The 21708-nt window shown below is 44.8% G+C and overlaps 1 protein-coding gene across 1 annotated transcript in view; it reads left to right on the plus strand.

The window, feature by feature from the left end:
* CABLES1 (Cdk5 and Abl enzyme substrate 1) overlaps positions 1-13492 on the plus strand; it is a 190726-nt gene extending 177234 nt beyond the window's left edge. The window contains exons 8-10 of the mRNA XM_029591125.1: positions 5822-5928; positions 8024-8231; positions 10914-13492. Of these exons, the coding sequence (XP_029446985.1) occupies positions 5822-5928; positions 8024-8231; positions 10914-11054 (456 nt within the window). The 3' untranslated portion in view covers positions 11055-13492. The remainder of the gene's footprint in view (positions 1-5821; positions 5929-8023; positions 8232-10913) is intronic.
* The last annotated feature ends 8216 nt before the right edge of the window (positions 13493-21708 follow it).

Genomic DNA, 21708 nt, shown 5'->3' on the forward strand with positions numbered 1-21708 from the left:
CCTCCTGCGGGCTCCCCTAACCGCCAGTTTATATTTGTCCCACACACGAGCCTGCTTTTCTTGCGGCTGACAGCTACCGCACGGCTCCCTGTGAGCCCGGCGCCATACAGTGCTGCGCTCCTCACTGGCTCGCAGAGCCCGGCTCTGCATGGCTCCTTCTCTTTTCGCAGGCTTGCAGAGCCGGCTCAGTAATTGCCAGGCCTCCCATGAAACCCATTGCTCTTTCCTGATACTGCTGCATCGGCTCTTCGCAGGACCCTTGCCGCATTAGGGAAAATTCTGCGCCGTGGAAGATAAAATCCGCGCTGGGGGGAGTCATGTGCTAATTCTGCGTTGCGCAGAATTGCCCCCCGAGGTATTTGGAGTGTATGTACTACATTAATCTGAAATGCATGGGTCAGGGAAATATGGAAGCTACCATATTCAGAAAATGTTTAATGAGTATTAATAAATATTATTTTCTGTCATTTTTCTAATTTTAGACTTCCGTGGTTAATAGCTGATATTAATGATGAAAGAGAAAGGAAAAACATGTGGAGCCAAAATGCCCTCTGCCATGTAATGCCGAACTGTTGATAGATGTGCCTTTGAAAGATCCAGTTGGTTAATGAATTACCATATGCGTAAAAAGTCTCGATTTCCAGTCTTGGCCTTTGAAACATGACAGGTTTTCCATCCTGTAGGGCTTTAATTTGTCTGCATGTAGACCTCTGGTAAAGGTACTAAGGTGTGTTTGGTTCTGTCCTTTCTGCAAGATCAATTGGAAAAACAAATACAGTTTTGTATTACATGGAGATTGTAGAAATGCATAAGCGAACATTGCACATATACATAGTAAATGTAACCTAATGAATTTTTTCTCCTCTTGATCCTTTAGCCGTCTCTCCTACACCCATCGCTTCCCTGTCCCAGGCAGACTGCTTAGGTGCAGTTGCTGGTCCTTGCTGACCTCGTGGATGGGAGGGGGTGTATCCTTGGAGGTGCCCCCTTAGCGCTGCTGTTTGACTGCCATGGCCTGCCACTGTCATGGCAGCTAGCTTCTCTCCCTCCGTGAGCTGGTGCATGCCACTTCTGCAGTGTACCCCGGGGTCCCACTGACCCCCATCAGACAGAGGATTCAAACGTAGAGTCCCTTAGCCACAGGACCAGCACAACTAAAAAGTGTTTTGTTTTCTTTCGCTGAGCTCTGACTCAAAAATTGCAATCCAGTCCTTACCTGAGAAAATATATTGTGCTTTTACTTCTAAAACAGCTACACATAGCTCTACAAACATCAAACTGCAAGTCAGAAGCTTTTTATTTTTTGACTGGGCGTTGCTAGTATTTGAATATTGTGTTTGCACGCAACATTTTTGTCCAATCATGATTTCACATCTGACATTTATGCAAAATACTGGCTTTATTACTTTAAGTAAGCAAGACTAAAAACTAGGCATGACTAAAAGCTAGGCATGCAACTCACCATTTTTTCCACAGGTTTATATTTTATTGCATTTTCAGCCCAATCATACAACATAGCGCTTAGGGATGAAGTATCTGTGGACTTGGAGCTGTAATTGTCAAAGTGGCTCTATGCGTGTAAGTCCATTTCTAACATTAGCGGGTATGCACAAATCTTCGCGTGGCATACACGTGCAAAGTTTGCAGCTGCGTGGGAGCAGGTGTAGGTGTTCACACCTACACCTGCCAACAGTATGCTCCCCCTTTATCATTGATTTTGTTCTTGCCGTGCTTTCTAACACTCCCCTCCTACCAGCACAAAGTTTGATGCAGTATATATCCTTCTATCTTATTGAATGGCCCCTCCAGGACCACTACTAGTAACATTTCAAATAGAAAGGTTAGTCCGGGACAAGACATTAATTTTGACACCTGCTATGTGCCGTAGCCAAAAAGGTAGGATAGGGAAATCCATGCAGTTACATCAGGTTAGCATTTCAAAATAAGGAGAGGAAACATTTTCATGTAAAGTCTGCCTTGGTCTTTTGATATCCAAATTCCTAGATATTTCTATTTATTTATTTATTTATTTATCGAGTTTTATATACCGTCGTTCAGTTTTGCCATCACAACGGTTTACAAAGTTTCGATGTTTAACAGAGTGTTCAAAAGATTTGTGCGAGTGTTAATATAGTTATCATTGGCGTTATAAACGTAGTTCGGATATCGAGCTATACGTGTTATATTACGTGCATACAACGGTTCGACATGGTTACAAATTGCAGGTATTTTATCCACTGTGAGTCCCACCCCAAGGAATTTAATTTAATTTAAAAAAATGTATTACTCACTCCAATTCTGGGTGAGTACCAATCAACATATGTAAAATAAACAAAAATAAAGAAAAATCAAACAAAAAAGTTGCATTCAGGGACAGTTTAGTAGCTGGCTTCTAGTATCTGTTTTATTAATGTTGGTTATATATCCTGGCAGCTGAATTCCTCTATCAACATCAGCAGATTTTTAGGCTAAGCCAAGTAGATCGGCACGTTGTTAAAAAGTGCTATTTTGTGCTCTTCTCCCACTTCTCTGCCCCCAATCAGCGGGCAGTTCCTCCTTCTGTGAACGAGGTGTTCTCTAGTTATAGCAAAAGGCAGAGCAGAAAGTGGGTACTTTTAGGGAGTGATTTTACAATGGGCTGCATGCATTTTGGGGCCGTCGTGCACCCCAGTTGCACCAAATTTTGAAGCTGAATTTGCACGTTAATTTGCTTCGAAGATTATCCTGGAAAAACTGCACATGCACGCAAGTACACCTGCTAGTTTGCTGAGTGTAGTTTTGCCAAGAGAATTTGTGCAAACACTTTAAAATTGAAAGGTATGTGCTCAAGTCCCACCCCTGCCCCTCTGAAACACCTCTCCCCGGTGTGTGTTAAGGCGCATGCATGCAGGCTGTAGGCACGGAGGTTTGCAAACATTATCGTTCATGTAATTGTCTGAAGGACCATTTCTGCAGGTAAAGCAAGTCCCTTTGAAAATTATCCTTCCTGTGTACACTGTAGGAATAAATATAAAGCTTTCAAGAAGGGAGATCATGCTTGAAATCGAAGGAATATGTTGTATAGTATTTCAGAGCACACTTATTGCAAAAGAGACATGAACTTCAATATCCCTCATCGATCCCCAGGATCAGGAATGGGTTTTATGCTATTTTCTTTTTTTTTTTTTTTGTGCTTGTGAATTTCGGTTGTCTGTCAGCTCCGATGCTTTCCCCCTTTACTTTGTATTATGAGGCTTATGAATACACTTTCTGGTATTTACTGAACTGTTTTGGGCAGCAGGTGAAAAAAAGAAATATAGCCCATGACAACTCAAGCCTCGATTAGTCTATCCATTTTCCCGTCTGTCCTATGTGATCTGTGACTTTACCTTCAGTTCCTTACAGCTAAGAATCCTCTGCCTGGTAGAGGGGAGGTGAAGACTGGCGGGTGATTGACAGGCAGGCGAGTCAATCGGTCGGGGGAGGGAGATGTCCTGTGCACATGCATCCACCCTACAATCGGGGGAGGGATATGTCCTGTGCACATGCATCCACCCTACAATCGGGGGAGGGATATGTCCTGTGCACATGCATCCACCCTACAATCTGGCTCCTTTCGCATAATTCTACAGGGATTGCTAAATCCTGCAGCCAGCACCAGGAAACTAGGGGCAATGGTTATAACTAACAGAAAAAGGAGGTGATAATGCCTTGTACAAATAATTGCTGAGACCTATTCTGGAGGAAGTAGACAAAGTAGAGTCTGTCCAGAGAAGGGATACCAAAATGGTACAGAATCTGCACCACAGGTCCCATGAGGTAAGACTTAAGGACCTAAAATATAGTATGTGTATCCCAAAGGTGAAAGGAATACCACAGAGACATTCAACACCCCAAAGATATAAATAAAGCACAAGAGGGAAAGGATTGTTCTAGAAAGGAGGCCATGATGGTTCAAAGGCGACAGATTCACAATTAACGTGAGGAAATACTTTTTTGCTACAACTACAAGTGGATCAGACTCGTGGTTTGACGGTGCAGGACGTCATAGATATATATGATATGCTGCACAGTTCAGACTGTACATCTGATCCAGGCTGCTGGAGGAGACATATTGGTTTGAAGCACCACTGCACTCCTCCTCATTGGAAGGGAAGATTGGGGTCCAAAGAGGAGGGAGAGAACTGACCTTGGGGAGGGAGGAGAATCAGCCCAGTTGGGGGGCACAGGGAATGGCAGAGAAAAGGAAAGGAAGAGAGGGAGGGCAGGGAGAGAAAGAGGATTGGCCCAGCAGTGGAGATGGAAGGAGCAGACAGGATGGGGGAAGTGGGAGCAAAAGAGAGGATAGGGGAGGGGGAGTGAGGTTCAGATTGAGGGGATGAGAGATAGAGGGGAAGGATTGGTGTGGGGGGAGGGAGAGGATCAACCTCGGAGAGAGAGGGTTGAGGAGCTGTAGGTAATGTGCATGGTGGGGTGCAGTGGAGGTTCGAGCGAGCTGGAGGTAGTGCGTGTTGTGGAGGTGCTTGTACAGGTTCAGGAGAGCTATAGGTAGCGTGTATGGCAGGGACGTTCAGGGGAGCTGTGGGTAGTGTGTGGTGGTGGCGCAGTGGAAGTTAGAGGGAGCTGTAGATAGTGCGTGTGCTTTGACATACTGTGCACACATTGAGTTGCAGGGAGGCATTCAGAATTGACTGAAAGCTGGTTAACTCTCTCTAAAGCAGTGGGGCTTATTGCAGCTGGAAGCTGAGATCAGAACTGAACTGCTGGGGTGGGGTGCCTTTTTCTAGTGAGCCCTGAATAAATATGAATACGGGCAGCATTGACATTCTAGCAAGATGTCTAACTTTGTATGTTTAAATATCTTTATTCAACGGAAAGAAATTGCAGTTGTACAGCTGGAAACACTTGTCATTTTCACAATGTTTATACAATCAAATAAAGCTCCATAGTTCATAACAGTAACTTGAAAAGCTCTTAATTTCATCTTCAACCTTTTAAACTGCTTATTTGCTTCCCCTTTCCTCCTCTAAAATGTCAATATAACACATAATTTGTTCTGGTACATCCAGGATCAAATAAATCCCTTCCCCTCCCCATCCCTCTCTTAGCAGTATGTCTAGGTTTTTACAATTTCCTCTAAATATTGGACTCTAAGCGAGTGAACTCCCATTGAGTAGCAGCATGTTTCTATGAAAGGGTATGAATTGTCGCTCTTCTGTCCCTCCCAATGCAGCCTTTGTAGCGAAACACGGTGTCCATGATTTTTTTAATTAGGAATTTGGATATCAAAAGACCAAGGCAGACTTTACATGAAAATGTTTCCTCTCCTTATTTTGAAATGCTAACCTGATGTAACTTATTTGACTTTTTCAAGATTCAGGATTCTCCTTTGAATACGGAAGTTAAATATCATGAACTTCTAAGGACGTTTTACTCCTTCTACACTCCTTAACGTGAAAGAAAGCCAGATGTTTCTTGGAAACTGGAATAAAACCACAATAACTCTTACAATTAGGTTCATTCTTATTTCTTCGCACTTTAGCCTGTAAAGGGTGTGTGTGTGTGTGTGCGAGTGTGTGTGTGTGTGCCAGTGTGTGCAGCTTCATGGGCATTGTTTACACAGGCTGAATAATAGCATTGAAACTTCATTTTTAAGTCAAGAAAACATTTCATAGATGTAAGACTTGACTACTCAGCACTGTCATGTTTGCATTTCAGTTGTTTGTTAGACAGATTATTGCAGAAATGTTTTTCTACTGATCTAGTTTGGTCTTTGAAGCAACTTGCACATTACATTATTTGTGTGGAGCTGGCATAACCCGTCTTGACTGATGTCTTGCAGACCACAGTAATCGAGTATGTGAAGCCATCCGACCTTAAGAAGGACATGAATGAGACCTTCAAGGAGAAGTTCCCCCACGTCAAGTTAACACTCAGTAAAATAAGAAGGTACAGTAAGACCTAGGGCAGATGAATGTGACTTTCAAACAGGGTTGACGTTAAGAGACATTAAGGTCCAGGGCAGATACTAAAGCTTGGGCCCAGCCAGTGCCCAGTGATGCCCCCCCCCCCCCACGCTATCCCCCCCCCCCCCACTGTCAGAATCAGCCCTGCTGCCAAACTTGCCACAGTGATCACGGTGCTGGCTGCTGAAAAGCATGCACATCTCTAGCACAGGGTTGTGTTTGACGGTCGTCATGAGGCTTGGGAGAACTGCGGGTTTTCATGCAGGGAGGTTTCTGTAGAAGGACATCTGTTTTCTAATTTCCAGTGGCCAGCACCGATCCATTCCCTTAAATCTCAGTACAGTTGTCGTCAGTGCCGCATGGAGCTATGAGCAGTACAATAATTGGTTTTAAAAATAAAAGGGTGGGCCAAGGATGGTGCAGCACTATATTTTACTAGAGTTGAGAGTAGTAAGACATGTAAGTGCACCACAGCAGCACCATCTGCAGTATTCTGCAGTCGTTAAGCCAACAGTTAACATACAGCACATCTGTTCAGGTTCCTGATTCGTCTTTCATTTCTAGGGTCAGATGACAGAAAGAGCTGTCAGATGCACTTTCTGTACAGATCTACTCTTTCCTCTTCACTTAAATCATCTTTAGGACGATGGTTCCCTGCCCTCTAACCATAAACTTATGCTATAACTGAGCACTGCAACTATGATTATGGAAGACAAAACAGGCAAAGCCCGCTAAAATGAAATTTTTAAGTCCGATGTAGTCATTTTGTGAACTGCCTAGGAGAGACTGCATCTAATTCTCATCTTTTCAGTAAAATCCTCAAATCCATATTCTTTAAAAAAAAAGAAATTGTGTAAGTAAATCATCTTAATAGCCCTGAGGTGAACAGTATGGCGCCCATGCCTTGTTTTATGTGACATTACTTCGTAAGTTACAACTGTGTGTGTGTGTGTGTCCATGCACTCCATTTTAGCAAGAAGATTGAAAAACAGGTCCTGCAAGGCAAGCGTGTCCGTTCAGGCAAATGTACTTGTGTTGTCGCTCATAGACTAGAAGGGGTATTGTCCCCGGCGCATTTCAACTCATTGTGACCCGCCTAGGAGTTCCACATTGTTGGGATTGCTCGAATACTGAGCAGGGGCCGGCCTGGTGGCAGTGCCGCATGCTGCCCTGCAGAGGAGCTCGGGTCAGCTCCCAGTGCAGGTCTTCTGCTCCCCAGGTGGTGATTCCTCCCCCCGGAGGAGGAGGGGGAGTCTCTTCCATTGTGCAATGGGGACATCTACTGGCCAGACCCAGGATGCATGTGGCACAGTTTCTGGAAGGAGCTGCAGTCTGTGGACCCTGGCCAAACACCGTTTCTTCAAAGGCAAGACTAGATGGGTGGGGGAGTTGCAATTGAAGGCTCATGGCATCGGACCTCTGCCCTGGTTCTGACTGAGCCACAAGTCCAAAAGAGCAAGAGGAGACTGCCAAGTCAAAAACTATAAATTTAAAAATTACAAAAAAAAAAAAAAAAAAAGAATCTTGACCCTTAAATCTGAAAATCAATAAAAACAAGGTTTGAAAGAATAGGAGCTGTTCTGTGTTTAAATGTTACAAAAAGCGCCTGGCTGAAAAATTACCCTCCCGCTCCCCGCTCAATGGCCCTCTTACTTTAATTCCCGCGCAGTAACGCTCCTTCACTTGGCACAGCAGCACTGCGCGGGAATTAGAAGTAAGAGGGCGTATCAGCCAGTCTAACGATTTGACCAGCCTTCTCCTTGGAGAGCTTAGTAATAAAATAGAAAGGGCCAGTTTTAGGGATCTGCACGGGGCACCCTCTGCTGTAGGGTCACGGCAAAGGTTTTGAAACATGTCTGCAGTGTTTCGGCAGGGGATAATCCCATCCCCCTTCCCCGCCCCCCTTTGCCAGCCCCTGGACGTGGGGGAGCACCGTTCTCGTTTCTTGCACAGGGCGTTACCAGGGCTAAAGCTGACCCTGCTGGTAAATGGCAGCGCTGTCTTGCCGTGTTGAGGCTGTTCAGAAGAGTGTCATGGGTAATTGTGTCAGCTGACGAGCCACAGTCTCCCCCCTTTAGCCTGAAGCGAGAGATGCGCAAGCTGGCCCAAGAGGAGTGCGGCTATGAGGAGCCAACCGTGGCCATGGCCTTCGTGTACTTTGAGAAGCTCGCTCTGAAGGGAAAGCTGAACAAGCACAACAGGAAACTATGTGCCGGAGCCTGCATCCTCCTAGCCGCCAAAATCGGCAGTGACCTCAGAAAACACGAAGTGAAGCATCTTATAGACGTAAGTGGCGCCAAAGCAGCAGTATATTTACCAGGTATAATTCACAGCTCCCCTGAACGCTTATAAATACACTGTGGGGTCAAAACTGAAAAGCTATCCTTTTATCTAAGTTAGCCGAATAGACGTAGATGGGATATTCAGCAGCACAGCAATGCTGCTGAATATTCCTCTAGAAAGCAGTACTTAGATAAGTCTTATCCGCCTAAGTTTAGACCTGCTCTTGAGCAAATCTAACTTAGCCAGATAAGTTCCATCTAAGGCTGAATATTGTTACTTAAGCGGATAAGTAGTGTCGCCCCGAAACACCCATTGCCCACCCACATCTTATCCGGCTAGTTAGCCGGATAAGTCACTTATCCGGCTAACTAGCAGCCACTGAACATATCTGGATATTCAGTGGCCGCTTGATAGCTAGATAAGTCCTATTTATCCAACTATCTAGCATTTGAATATTGACCTCAGTATCATTTAACCTTAAGTACTGGGCCTAGTGCCTGAATGTAGTCCACTTTGAAGTGCCAAAAAGCAGAATATAAAAAAAAAAAATTCAAACATTGATTCATGCTGGACAGCATCCATTGGAAATTGCATCACAGAAAAGATTATTTCTTCATTAGCTTTAATTTTGTTATTTTCACTTATGCCATTGTTCTTGTGAAAATATAAGTGATAAGTCAATACACCTAAGCACAATAGTTAGGGCATTGGCACAGGTGTACAGAGCCTTTCATCTCTAGGCTGTTCAGTTCTGACTCGGATCAGTGGTGACTTAGAGTTTCCATTACCGGAAAACCATGTAACAAGTTAGGTGAAATGAGTTGCTGGTCTCAGTTTAGTTCCCAATGGATGTGCGTTCACATCACAAACACTCAACATCACAATTTGGCACTAAGCGTCATAACTATTGGTAGTCTTGGCCTGGCTCACCTAAGTAGAAAAGGCTTCAACTTACAGGCCTGATAGGGCTGTGCCTAGGGTGCCAAAATTATGAGGGCAACACAGTTCCTACCTGTTCGGCTGCCCATCACCAATCCAGACGACCTCCTTGCGCTGCACAGACCTCAGGGCACTGGCAGAATGCACAGTGGTCCTACCCTTTCCGGGCCTCCTTGCAGATGGTGGGGCTTGACTTACTCCTCTCACTCACTGCTTTCTGGCGACGGCACCGACGGAGCCATGAGGTCTGTGGAAAGGAAGAGGCTGCAGGTTAAGGCGAGGGTGGAGGCAGGATTGGCTGGGACGTCCATGAGTGTAGTGTGGGGGGGGGACTGTCAGAATTGAATGGGGGATCAGATCAGCGATCTGTGGGTGAGGGGGGGGTTAGTAGGAGGAATGGGATGGAAATTAATCGCAACAGAGGAGCATTTTTTTTTTTTTTTTTAAATGTATGGTATGATTGCAAGTCAACTTTTGACAAGGTGTGAGAATTTCCAGAATTTTTCTGAAGCGCCTATGTTATACATGCTGGGAGTAATTTTCAAAAGCACTGGTGTGCGTAAAATGCAGCTTTGTGTGTGTAAATGGGATCTTTGAAAATTACCCAGGGGGTCATATGTGTAAAAGTACACACCAAAGCAAATTTGCACACACTTTTACGTGTAGCTGACAGAGGCATTCCCAGAGAAGAGTTTAATATAGTTCAATATTTCTATTCTGCCTTTTGTGGCTGGTCAGCCGCTTCAAAGCAGATAACAGTTGAAGCAGGGAAACCATTTCTATGCATGTTTTTGATTTTTTTTTTAAGTGTGTGTGTGTGTGTAAATGTACACGTACATATTTACAGCTCCTCTCGAACAGGTGTAAATGTGCATGTACGCCTCACAGGTTGCCGCATTTTCAAAGCGGACTTGCACACGTAGGTTCGCATCAAAAACTAGATCTCAAGTATGCGCAGACTTCAGCTCTCCTCAGGCTGTTATAAAATGACCCTCGTGAGGAAATTTATATTCTCTACCTTATGACTTCAAACCAAGTGAAGGCCCAGTATTTCTTCTGGTATTGACTTTGAAACCGTGTTTCGGGTCAGATGAGGCCTTCTGGAAATGCCGTCCCATTTGCTAAAAACCTCTTTTTTTTTTCCCTTAAAAATGTGTCCGCGGGGGCCCAACTCGGCAGCAGCTCTGCACACTGACATGCCGAGGAAGACGACTCTTCCGCTCTCCTGGGCAGAGGCAATGTTCACAGCTTCTGGGGGCAGAGAGGGAGGAGTTGTCTTCGAGCAGCGGGTGTCCGAATTCAGAGCCCATCATTGCAGGGTTTGGGAAGGAGGCCCCGGTGCATGGCCTCCCGGCCAAGGACTTTCATTGCAGTGACTGGGCTAAAGTAACTTAGCTGTGGATCTAAAATTTAGGGGGGAGGGAAATCCCCGCAAGTTGTGAATGAAGGCTCATGGCACCATATATCAGCTCTGTTCTGGTTGAATTGGAAGCCCAAAAGAGTAAGAAGTAATGTCCAGGTCAAAAAAAAGAAAAATGTGGCACTTGTTCTTTGAAAGACTTCCAAAAATGTCAGATAAAAAAAATGATCCATCTGGTTGCATAAATGAGATTATATAAATTCTGTTTGACACCCCCCTCCCTTATTTATGGTTGAAGTCTTGGCGATTGCTGCTACTGCTCACCGATTTCAGAGTTCTGCTATAATTCAGTCCCCTTTCTGCATCTTCTCCCCCTCCCCCTTTAGAAACTGGAAGAAAAGTTCCGTCTGAACAGGCGAGAGCTGATGGCGTTCGAATTTCCCGTACTGGTGGCCTTGGAGTTTGCCCTTCATCTGCCCGAGCACGAAGTGATGCCGCACTACAGACGTTTAATGCACAGGTCGTAGCACAGGCCATCCTGTGGAGGAAGGGTGCGCGGACGCTTACAGAGCTGCACTCGCCACCAGAAAGGCAAAACCAAGACTGGTAAATACCAAACCGTTTTGTCCTCAAGCTGTCGAAAGCACTAGACGCTAAATTTATTGGGCTGTTGAGTGCCGTACTTGGAACAGGAAGAAAGAAGCAGGATGTAAAGTCGGCAAGGATCAATGCATGCAAAAAGGCTCTTACTACCAGGACCAAGTGAGAACAATCTATGATCTGCAACGACCATGTCAGGGTTATTGAGAACCCATTGGTCTGCCTCACAAGTCTAGCTTTCCTGTGGCGTGATTTCCTGCAGACCTGCTTCAGCATTTAAAAAAAACAAAAACAGAAAACTTTAATGTCGTGTAAATGATTTAAGAGAATATCTTCACTGTGTCAAAAAAGTGTGCCAAGCTATATTTTTGTACCTGCTACTGAAAGTGCAATTTTCCCTGTGGTGTATGACACTGAGGCCGTTTCAGCTGTGGCTGGGTTGGTAACTAGTTGATGGGACAGACATTCATCACTGGTGCGGAGAGTGAAGGCGGCTTGCTTTCTCACTCTCGGAAATTGCCGAGAGGGATCATTTTTGAGCATTTCCAGTTTTCTAATCCCAGGTTCTTGTCATCTTCTACAGTATCTCTCCTGAGTTTATACAACAGTTGAATCGACAGTAGAGCATACATTTTCAGTGTTGTACATGTACCTGATTAGATTGAAAGTCCCAAATGGGACGATACTGTAGTAATGTTGAATGTTTTGTGTTATGCTACATGTCTGTTTATAACCTTGCACTTTTCCCACTGTGGAGATGGTTAGAATGGCACTTTTTGGTGCTGTATTCCTGTGCTCTATGTTAGAGTGCACAAGACGCACATTTGTTGTGCTACGTATTAAACAGTGTTTTGCAAAATCAAAGAGTAGGGCTGAGCAGTAAGTTTGAGTGCCTTAGGGCTTTGATTACAGAGGCATCTGGTGTCGGGGCGGGGGGCGAAGGTTTATTACCAAAATGGAAGGGTGCAAGCATTAATGATGGCCAGTTTGATTCACATTTAAACTAATCACTGCCTTCCCCTACCCCTCCCCTTAAATAGACTTTAGCCTTGGATTAAACTGGAATTTTAAAAGAAGCGGCTTTGAAGTAGAAAGCCGTCCATTTTGAAATCCTCCGTGTTATTACATCACGGCATGTTGCCATGGGTGTAGCAAATTGTAATGCAATCGTTTTAGCCATTTGACATATCTGCAGAATCAACTCATTTGAAAATGAGAATTTTTCTATGTGCAAGTAGTATAGTTGGAGAAGGAATATTATAAAAAAAAATAAATGAAGTTAGATTTTACCTCTGACCTGAGGGCCCCTTTGAAAACCTGCTAGGCACTTCAGTCTATCTTGTTCAGTAACCAGATAACCTGGAGACCTCTGTTGATGGAAACTGTAGCTTAAAAATCACTGCAGCTGTGGTCTAGTCTGTTAAGGGATATCAAAAGCTGATTGAGCCGGCTTCATTTGCAAATAACTCTTCATACAATATAAAGAGTGGAAGCCATTATGACAGCTGGAGGCTCAGAGGCCACATGTGGCTCTTTAGAGCCCTCCGTGCTTAAATTTTCAGCTTAAAACCATTGTAACATGTGAATGTGGCGCTCTGAGATGCAGTTAATTGCCAAAATTTGGAACATCACTGGTGTAGTTCCTTTCCGTGCTCGGCACAAAGCGGCATTGTTTTCCAAAGAAACGATCTGTGTCGGTGGTTTTAATCCACTCCATCGTAGAGAAAAGCGTCACGGTTTCCTTGGAACAGCGCTCAAAAGAAACCATAATATAACATGAGAACATAAAAAGTTCTATGCTGGGTCAGCCCAAGGTCTATTGAGCCAGCATTCTGGCTCTGTCCATGGCCAGTCCAGGTCACAAGGACCCATAAGATCCCTGGTAGTTGATCTGTGTCTTGTATTTCACTCCCAGGGATAAGTGCTGGCTTTCTCAAGTCTATATATTAATGGACTTTTTTGCTTCAGGAATTTGTCCAACCCGCTTTTGAACCTCACTATAAGTTTGTTGCTTTGACCACATCCTGTGGCAACAGATTCCATAGCTTTATTGGGCACTGAGTGAAAAAAAACACTTCCTAAGATTTGTTTTAAATCTGTGGGTTGCTAGTTTCATGACGTGTCCTCTAATCCTAGTATTTTCTGAAAGGTTAAGTAACCCTTCCCTCTTTACCTGTTCCAGCCCACTCATGATTTCATACATTTTAATCATATCCCCTCGGTTGTCTGGTTTTTCAAGCTACAGAGCCCTAATCTGTTTAGCTTTTCCCCATAAGAGAGCCGTCCATCCCCTTTATCATTTTGGTCAGCCTTCTCTCTACCTCTTCTATGTCCGCTATGTCTTTTTTGAGATGGGGAGACCAGAACTGCACATAATACTCAAGGTCGCACCATGGATCTATACAAGGGCATTATGATAGTCTCAGTTTTGTTTTCTATTCCTTTGCAAATAATTCCAAACATTCTATTTGCTTTTTTTGTCCACCGCCGCACACAGAGCTGAAGATTTCAAGGTATTTTCCAGAAGGACTCAAGAGTTCCTTTTCTTGGGTGGTGACTCCTAACATGGAACTCAGCATCGTGTATCTGTAGTAAGGATTATTTTTCCCTTGCTATTCCTTTCTTCAGACAATTTATGAATATGCTAAATAGCACAGGTCCCAGTACCAGACCCCTGGGACAGTCCACGAATGACTTTTCTCCATTTGGAAAACTGACCATTTAATCCTACCCTCTGTTTCCTGATTTTTATCTAGCTACCAGTCTACAATAATACACTGCCTCTGATCCCATGACATTCCAATTTCCTGAGGAGTCTCTCATGAGGGGATTTGTCAAATGCCTTCTCAAAATCCAAACACACTATCGCAACCGACTCACCTTTATCTGAATGTATATTTTGCACTTTAAAAAAAAAAAAATGTAAATTGGTAAGGCAAGACTTCCATTGCAAAAAACATGTTGACTCTATCATTAAACCAAGTCTATGTGGTCAATAATTTTGTTTTTAAGAATAGCTTTTACCATTTTGCCTGGCACCAACATCAGGATCACCAGTCTATAATTTCCTGGAGAATTTATTTTATTTGCAACAGCAGCCTAATAATTACATTGTTAGGAATCAACCATGCAGGAAACCCTCCAATTCCAAGGAGTCAAAGCTCATATGTGTACGAGCTCCCAGATTTTGACCTTTCTTTTTTTTTTTTTTTTTTTTGAATTGTCATGATGAGTTTTGTTCAGGGACTTCCTTCTGGTCTCATCTGCAATGGATATTTAGGCGGGCAACAGTAGAATGAGGCTTAAGTAGAATGAGGCTTAAGAGCATAAAATTTGCCATACTGGGTCAGACCAAAGGTCCATCAAGCCCAGCATCCTGTTTCCAACAGTGACCAATCCAAGTCACAAGTACCTGGCAGGATCCCAAGGGTAAACAGATTCCAAGCTGCTTATCCCAAGAATAAGCACAGTGGATTTCCCCAAGTCTACCTTAATAATAGGTCGTGGACTTTTCTTCCAGGAACTTGTCCAAATCATTTTTAAACGCAGCTACACTAACAGCCTTTACCACATCCTCTGGCAACACATTCCAGAGTCCAATTATGCACTGAGTAAACAAATATTTACTACTATTTATCTTAAATGTAATACCTAATAATTTTGTGTATCCCCTAGTCTTTCTACTTTTTGAAAGAGTAAAACTAGCAATTTTCATTTATGTGTTTCACTCCACTCATTATTTTATAGACCTCTATCATATCTTCCCTCAGCCATTTCTTCTCCAAGCTGAAGAGCCCTAACCTCTTTAGCCTTTTCTCATAGGGGAATCGTTACATCTCCTCTATCATTTTGATTGCCCTGCTCCGTATCTTTTCTAATTCTGCTATATCTTTATTGAGATATTGCTTCTCCCTTTTAAAGCACTACATACAGATCAGCCTCAGGATTTGGCAGATTTGTTGATCTGTTATGCTCCTGAGTGATATTACCCTCTTCACAACAACAAGCGCCTTTGCGAGTTTCTTCTCCTATAGAGATTAGGCTGTTTTACTTGTAGTTATCAGGCCTCAATCTTATGAATGCATTACCCTTGGTTTTGTGCTCTGAGCTTAATTCGGCAAAATTTAAAAAGGGCTTAAAGACATGGTTATTTAACCATGCCTTCTCTAATTGAATTAGGTGGTTTGGCTGGAATTTTAGTGTATTTATTGAGGTTTTATTTTTATTACAAGAATATTAGATTTGCCATTCTGGGTCAGACCAAGGGTCCATCAAGCTCAGTACCCCGTTTCCAACAGTGGCCAATCCAGCTCTTAAGTACCTGGCAGGATCCTATGCTGTTAATACCCAGGGATAAGTAGTGGCTTTTCCCAAGTCTACCTGGTTATGGACTTTTACTGCAAGAACTTGTCCAAACCTTTCATAAGTCCAGCTAAACTAGTTTCCTTTACCGCATCTTCCAGCAATGAATTCCAAAGTAACATAGAAACATAGAAACATAGAAATGACGGCAGAAGAAGACCAACCGGTCCATCCAGTCTGCCCAGATGCCCTTCATCCTTCTACTCTGTGAAGGTGGACACCTACCACTGGCATCCCGCTCCGTGAATGAACTAATTGGATTGGTTTGTCAGTCCTTTGCCTCTAGGCATTTGTTACAGTAAATGCTGTAGGAACCCATTATAAGCCTATTGATTTGTCCATCTGTGTCATTTTTCATCTGCCTGGGTGCTGACATGCACATAGGTTTCCCGGCCGTGGAAAATTACACAGGTAATTACAAAACTTATGTGCAGACATTTCCACGCAAAGGCACCTGAAAACAGACATAGTAAAACAGCAGGAAGAGCCGACAGCTGAAGCATAAATCCTACCCCTCCACCACCCCCTACATTTAATCTCCCACGTATACCCCAACACTTTCAATTCCTCAAAAGAAAATCACCTACCCACCTCACACGTACATATCCCAAAATAAAAAAGGAACTTTAGACACATATATCTCCATAAGGACCAAGCTCACAATCACCATCCAGGCCCCCAAACTCATTTTCCCTCCCCGCTTCCAAGCACCCCCAATCACACCACACTCAAAAGCACACACACATACGCACTGACATCTCCCACACACCCATGTACACATGCATTCTCTGCACACCTTCAGCTTGCACCTCCAAAAAAGAACCCACCCACTGCACACATGCCTCCAAATTTTTTTTTTTCAGTAGCACATGTGTCTACAGTATCCTCCAAAAAGTTATTTGACTTAAAGCATCCCCCCCCCCCCCCCCCGCACAAATATGCTGAAGGTAAAGATCCCCCTTTGGAAATTTTGTGTGCTTCTTGGAATACACTTTTCCAAACTTGTTTTTTCAAATTCCTCTAGAAGAGAATTCATAAGGAAAATGCCCCAGCACATTCTGATGGTTGCAGTAGATGCAGTGAGTTTTAAGAATGGCAGACATCCCAGCCCACTAGATTCGCAAGGCAGAATTTAAAAGGCAGTGAAGTTGCGTTAACACCAAAAGCAACATTTCTGTGATTTAAATGAAGTTGCACATTTTGGAGAGAGAGAGAGAGTCTACTCTGCATGATCACTGCTCATATTGTGCTTCATCGAAAGTGACACTATCAGCATACAACACCCGGTTTAAGCTGGTTTTGTTTAAAAGAAAAAAATAGTGCTATCTGAAAAGCTAAGATTACTTCCAGCAAAGAATATCGGGGCTTTTTTTTTTTTTTTTTTTTTACCCAGATTTAAGAAAAATGCAAAATGTAATTCTATTTGCTTCTCTACTTTTACCTATTTGAAATAAAGTAAAGTGAGTGGTGGTCTGTTATCCTATCTTAATGAACAAAGCAAGGCAGTGGGGGTGGGGATTTAATCTCCAGAGTTCCCTCTTTCGTGTACGCCCTCTCCCACCTCCTGATGTTCTGCCCAGGTGACGCAGAGAACCCTTGCCGGTCTGAGGCCTGGAGGGACGTCTTCTCCCAGACTAACCTCAGACCGCTCAGCGGCCAGTAGGGTCCTACCCGGGGCGGGCAGGAGCAGCTTTCTACCCATCCCTCCCTTCCTGCATCTCGGGCACCTTGCCTCGGCCATACCCCTGAGCCCTGCTAGCCTTGTTGGGCATGAGGCTCGGCATTGAGTCTCCTGGGCCAGAAAGCGCCACACTGGCTGAGCCATGGGTCTAACCTGTGGCGCTGTCTTAAAATGCTGGTTTTTTTGATAGAATTCGTGTTTCATATGTTTTTACGCTTCGGTATGACCAAAAAAGAGGGATCCGCCTTTAATTTTGATTGTTTTAAGCAATCTGCCAAAATTAACTGCTACGGGGGTCCATTAGTCCCCCCTTCCTGAGTCACGGCGTGAAAGCGACTCATTTTCTTCACTGCACAGCCTTAATCTACAGTTTACACTGATTTTATTTTTTTTATTATTATTTTTTTTTTTAGTTGAAAATCTAATTGCTGGAAACTTTTAGTTTTAGTTGAATAATGTTTATCGTTTGAATGTTCATCAACAGAAGTTTAAAAACTGTTAAAATGTTGCACTGTTCCTTCCTCAGATGCCGTGAAGCCATATTGATGCTGAATGTCAAAGCGCCAAGCTCGGCCAGTACAGTTACGGTTAGGCCAAAGGGTACCTAGCGCTCCTTTTCCCCTTTCCACAAATGCCAGCCTCATTTTCCTATTGCCGCTTCCCCCCCCTTCATCATCCTCCCCTTCCAGCACTACCACAGCCCTCTCATTCTCTATTCCTCCTCCTGCACTACCACAGCCCTCTCATTCTCTATTCCTCCTCCTGCACTACCACAGCCCTCTCATTCTCTATTCCTCCTCCTGCACTACCACAGCCCTCTCATTCTCTATTCCTCCTCCTGCAGCAGCTCCATCTCTACTCCCCCTTTCCCCCTCTCACCCAGTCCCTCCCTCTCATTTCCCCCTCTAAGTCACAGCTAGAAATGAAAGGAAAATTGTACCAAACACACGATTGTTTTCTTTATCTTTTGTAATAAGTTGATTTTTGCAATGGCTTTAGTTTTCCAATGATAAAAAAAACAAAATAAAAGTTAGTTTGGAAAAATCATTCAGGCTCGAATCCCATAACGGTTTTCATTTGCTGAACAGTACGTTGTCCTTGAGTGGTGAAACAAAGAATAATAAAGCTGCCGGGGTTTAGTGGATAGCAGTGAGTGTTACCTTTAACATCCTTTTTTGGAGGAGTGATTCCCTGTTTCATGAATACTTGATTTTTTATTTAATTAAACAAATTTCTTGACTCCCTTGAATGGTTGCCCCAAGGCAGTGTGCAAAGCTAAATAAAAAAAAATGCGTCTGGAACAAATACAATATTACAAATACCAAAATTCTTCAAGTCTGCACACTGATATAATCAAGAATCCCATATCACACACTACATTTTAGGATTAAAAGCTAAATTACTGGTGTATCCTCAGCTATAGCAGCTGTTACCTCATAAGTTGTTTACCAGCTGAAAGATTTTGTAAGTGGAAACGTTTTATCAGGTAATTCAGCTTTGCTCCAGTGACAGAAACATCTCACTGTCCAGGCTTTAACATATTATGCGTATATGTGTGGGGAGTATACTACAGTGGTAGCTATAAAAACACAAAGCCAGAATGTAATCTGTGCATTTCTGTAGTTCATTAGAAAGCTGTTTTAAACATTGTTAACAGAGAATGCAAAGCTGTAAGAGTACAACACTGTCACTATACAATTGTGGGTCAAAACGCTTTTAACACTTGCTCTAGAATCCCATTTTTACAAAAGCCAAAACAGCAGCTAAGGACTTCAAAGCCCCCAACCTAGTCTTTCTATTCCTGATATCATGCAGCAAGACTTACCCGAGTCCAGGCTGTGCCCTTGTATCCTTGCTACTAAGTGATGTGCTGTTCTTGTTCTTTTTTTTTCTTTTTTTTTTTTTTAACTATCTTTTTATTTCATTTTAACAACTTTATAATTCTAACTTGCAATAGAAATACACAATTGAAAAGGAAGAAGGAGAAAAAGAAACAATAATAAATCCATATGCAAAACATACAATATTTTCAATTGTGTTTGGAGCATCACAAAATGAAAGAAATGGTGCCCAGCAAAATAGAAAGATAGTTAATGAAATAAAAAGGAGACCCTTACCCTAGTGGACTAAATCTTTCAAAATAAACACTGGAACCTAGGTCAAGCCAACATTATCCCTTCACTTCCCTAAACTCATCTAATACTAAGAGTCTTGGAGATAATAAGTAAGCGAAGATGTGCAGGGTCAAAAAAATACAAATTTTGCATTACAGAATTTTATCAAACATTTGCAAGGGAAATGTAAAAAAAAAAAAAATGAGCACCTAAAGCAGAAACTTCCTGATTTGTACTTAAAAACTGCTTCCTTTGCAACTATGTAGCCCTGCAAAAATCAGGAAATACAGAAATTTTGCTACCCTCAAACGAAGCATGCACAGAGCAGAAATGTAATCCCAGAATTAAATCCTGATCGTGACAGAGCGCTGTTCTTAATCTGAGCTTTCCTGAATTCTATTCATGTTTTTTGCCTCCACTGAGAAGCTGTTCTATGCTTCCCCTACCCTTTCCTTGAATAAATATTTTCTTAAATATTTCCTCATGAGGCTTAGTGAGAAATTGGGGTTGATACTTCCTAAAATTTTGATTTTTGAAAGGGTTTATTTTATTTGAACAGCAAGGTGTTCTGCAGCCATTAATTTAAAGTACTGTGAAGGATGTCAAATTAGGTTTGGTCTAGAACAGTGGAAGGTTAGGAGGCTGATACCTTTGATTAGACCAACAAAAGGAAAGTAACATGCAAGCTTTCAGATAGAGAAAGGACCGGTGTGGTCTTGCAAGCTCCTGTACTACACCTGTTTTGTTGGTCCTTTAAAAAGATGGCACACCCTACTAAGATTCCAGGATCGGGAGGCGAACCGGGTTAGTCCCGGGGGCGCCGAAGATAACACGGGGTCGAGCAGGAGGAAAGGCGGCAGAAGGGAAGGGAAAAAGGGGAGGGGTAGGAAGTTAATTGGACCAATGGCGGCGCAGCCTTTGAATGGCTGCGCTGCTATTGGTTAGCGGGGGTAAGAGAAGAGTAGGGCCAGCAGGGGAACGGGCAGTTGGGAATCCGGCGGCGAAGCGAGCAGCCGAGTTTTGCTTGCTGGCTGGCGGCCGAATCCCCAACTGCAGAATGCCGGCGATGCGGCGCCTCAAGCCAAAGACGGAGGGCGGGTCCGCGGCAGGGGCCCAGACGCGCCCTAGCACGCGTTCTCGGGCGGGCAGAGCCGCGACGACGCGGGGGGACGCGGGCGTTACAGCGGTGAGTACTGGGGGGCGAGGGCTGCGGCTTCCCTCCCGCTCGGTCCCCTCTCCGGTCCCGACCCCTCCTCCTCCCATTGCCTCCCTGCTTCCTTACTTTTCTGACTCGGGGGAAAGCGGGCCCGAGGCAGACGCGGAGCCTGCTGCGGCCCCTCCCCCCCCCTGTGCTTTCGCCTGTCCTCATTACCCCTTCTCCATCCAGGGGCGGGTCGGTCGCTACATTCACTTTCTTAGGCTGGCCGTTGCGTGATGACTCCGAGCCATCTGCCTTCCTACACGGCCCAGGGGCTTCGGGAGGCTCTCGACCCGTGCAGCCCACGGCGCCTGCCCCTTCAACTCCTCACAAACGTTTTAGTCAGGCAACTCGAGCCCCTCCGGCTGCCCGCGGGGGTTTTCGTCACAAAGCTGCTCCACATGCAGGCCCTGACCGCCGCGTTTCCAGCCCCTCCTTTCCCCCAACGAGGCGCAGGTCGGATCGCCCCCCGGCTGGCAGTGCAGGGCACCAGAGTAGACCCAAGCCCTCTGTGCCTGGGAAGGGCCCACGTACGCGAGGTCAGCCGCGGCGTGTCCCCATTGATAGCGGGGTTGTGAGCGGGCCTCTCCCACCCCCCTCCCTCCCAGGGTCACACGTGCCTCAGGCTACACCCTTAGTGTCGGATCTGCTGGGGCAGCTGGCCCGGGCCGGGTATGGTTTCTTCCCGGTGAATACGGAAGGCCAGGGTTTTGGGGGCTGGCAGGCTGGCGGGCCCCCCACCCCTCCGGGTGGGCTGCATTTTCCACCGGCTGCAGCAGCATTCAGGAATGCAGAGCCGGGATGGTGGCAGAGCTGGGACTCGGCAGGCGTGGCTGCCCGTGGGAGGGTGGCTGCTAGGCAGTGCGTACGCCAGCGGGCGGAGGCAGCTGGTATGGGTGCTCCTCTCTCGGCACCACCGGAGGAGGATCCCCCAGGCCCGTCACACCAGGAGGCGTGGCGGACTCACGAGCCGGTCGGATGCGGCCAGTCCGCATCATCGGGATGGCAGGAGTGCGGCAGCGGCCCAGCAGCGGATGCGAGCCCGGTGGCGTCGGGAGTGCAGGCCGAGCTATTCGTCGGGGACGACCCTGCAGCAGGTAAGCCACTTCCTTTTCACGTGCTTGCTAGGGGTAAGGCGCGGGGTAAACGGTCTCGGTCGCCGTCCATTTCCACTTCTTCGCGCTCGACCCACAGCTCCAGCTTGGGCACGGTGTGCCCCAGGTTGG

Source organism: Rhinatrema bivittatum, chromosome 2 (assembly GCF_901001135.1).
Source record: "Rhinatrema bivittatum chromosome 2, aRhiBiv1.1, whole genome shotgun sequence".
In the NCBI taxonomy this organism is placed as follows: Eukaryota; Metazoa; Chordata; class Amphibia; order Gymnophiona; family Rhinatrematidae; genus Rhinatrema; species Rhinatrema bivittatum.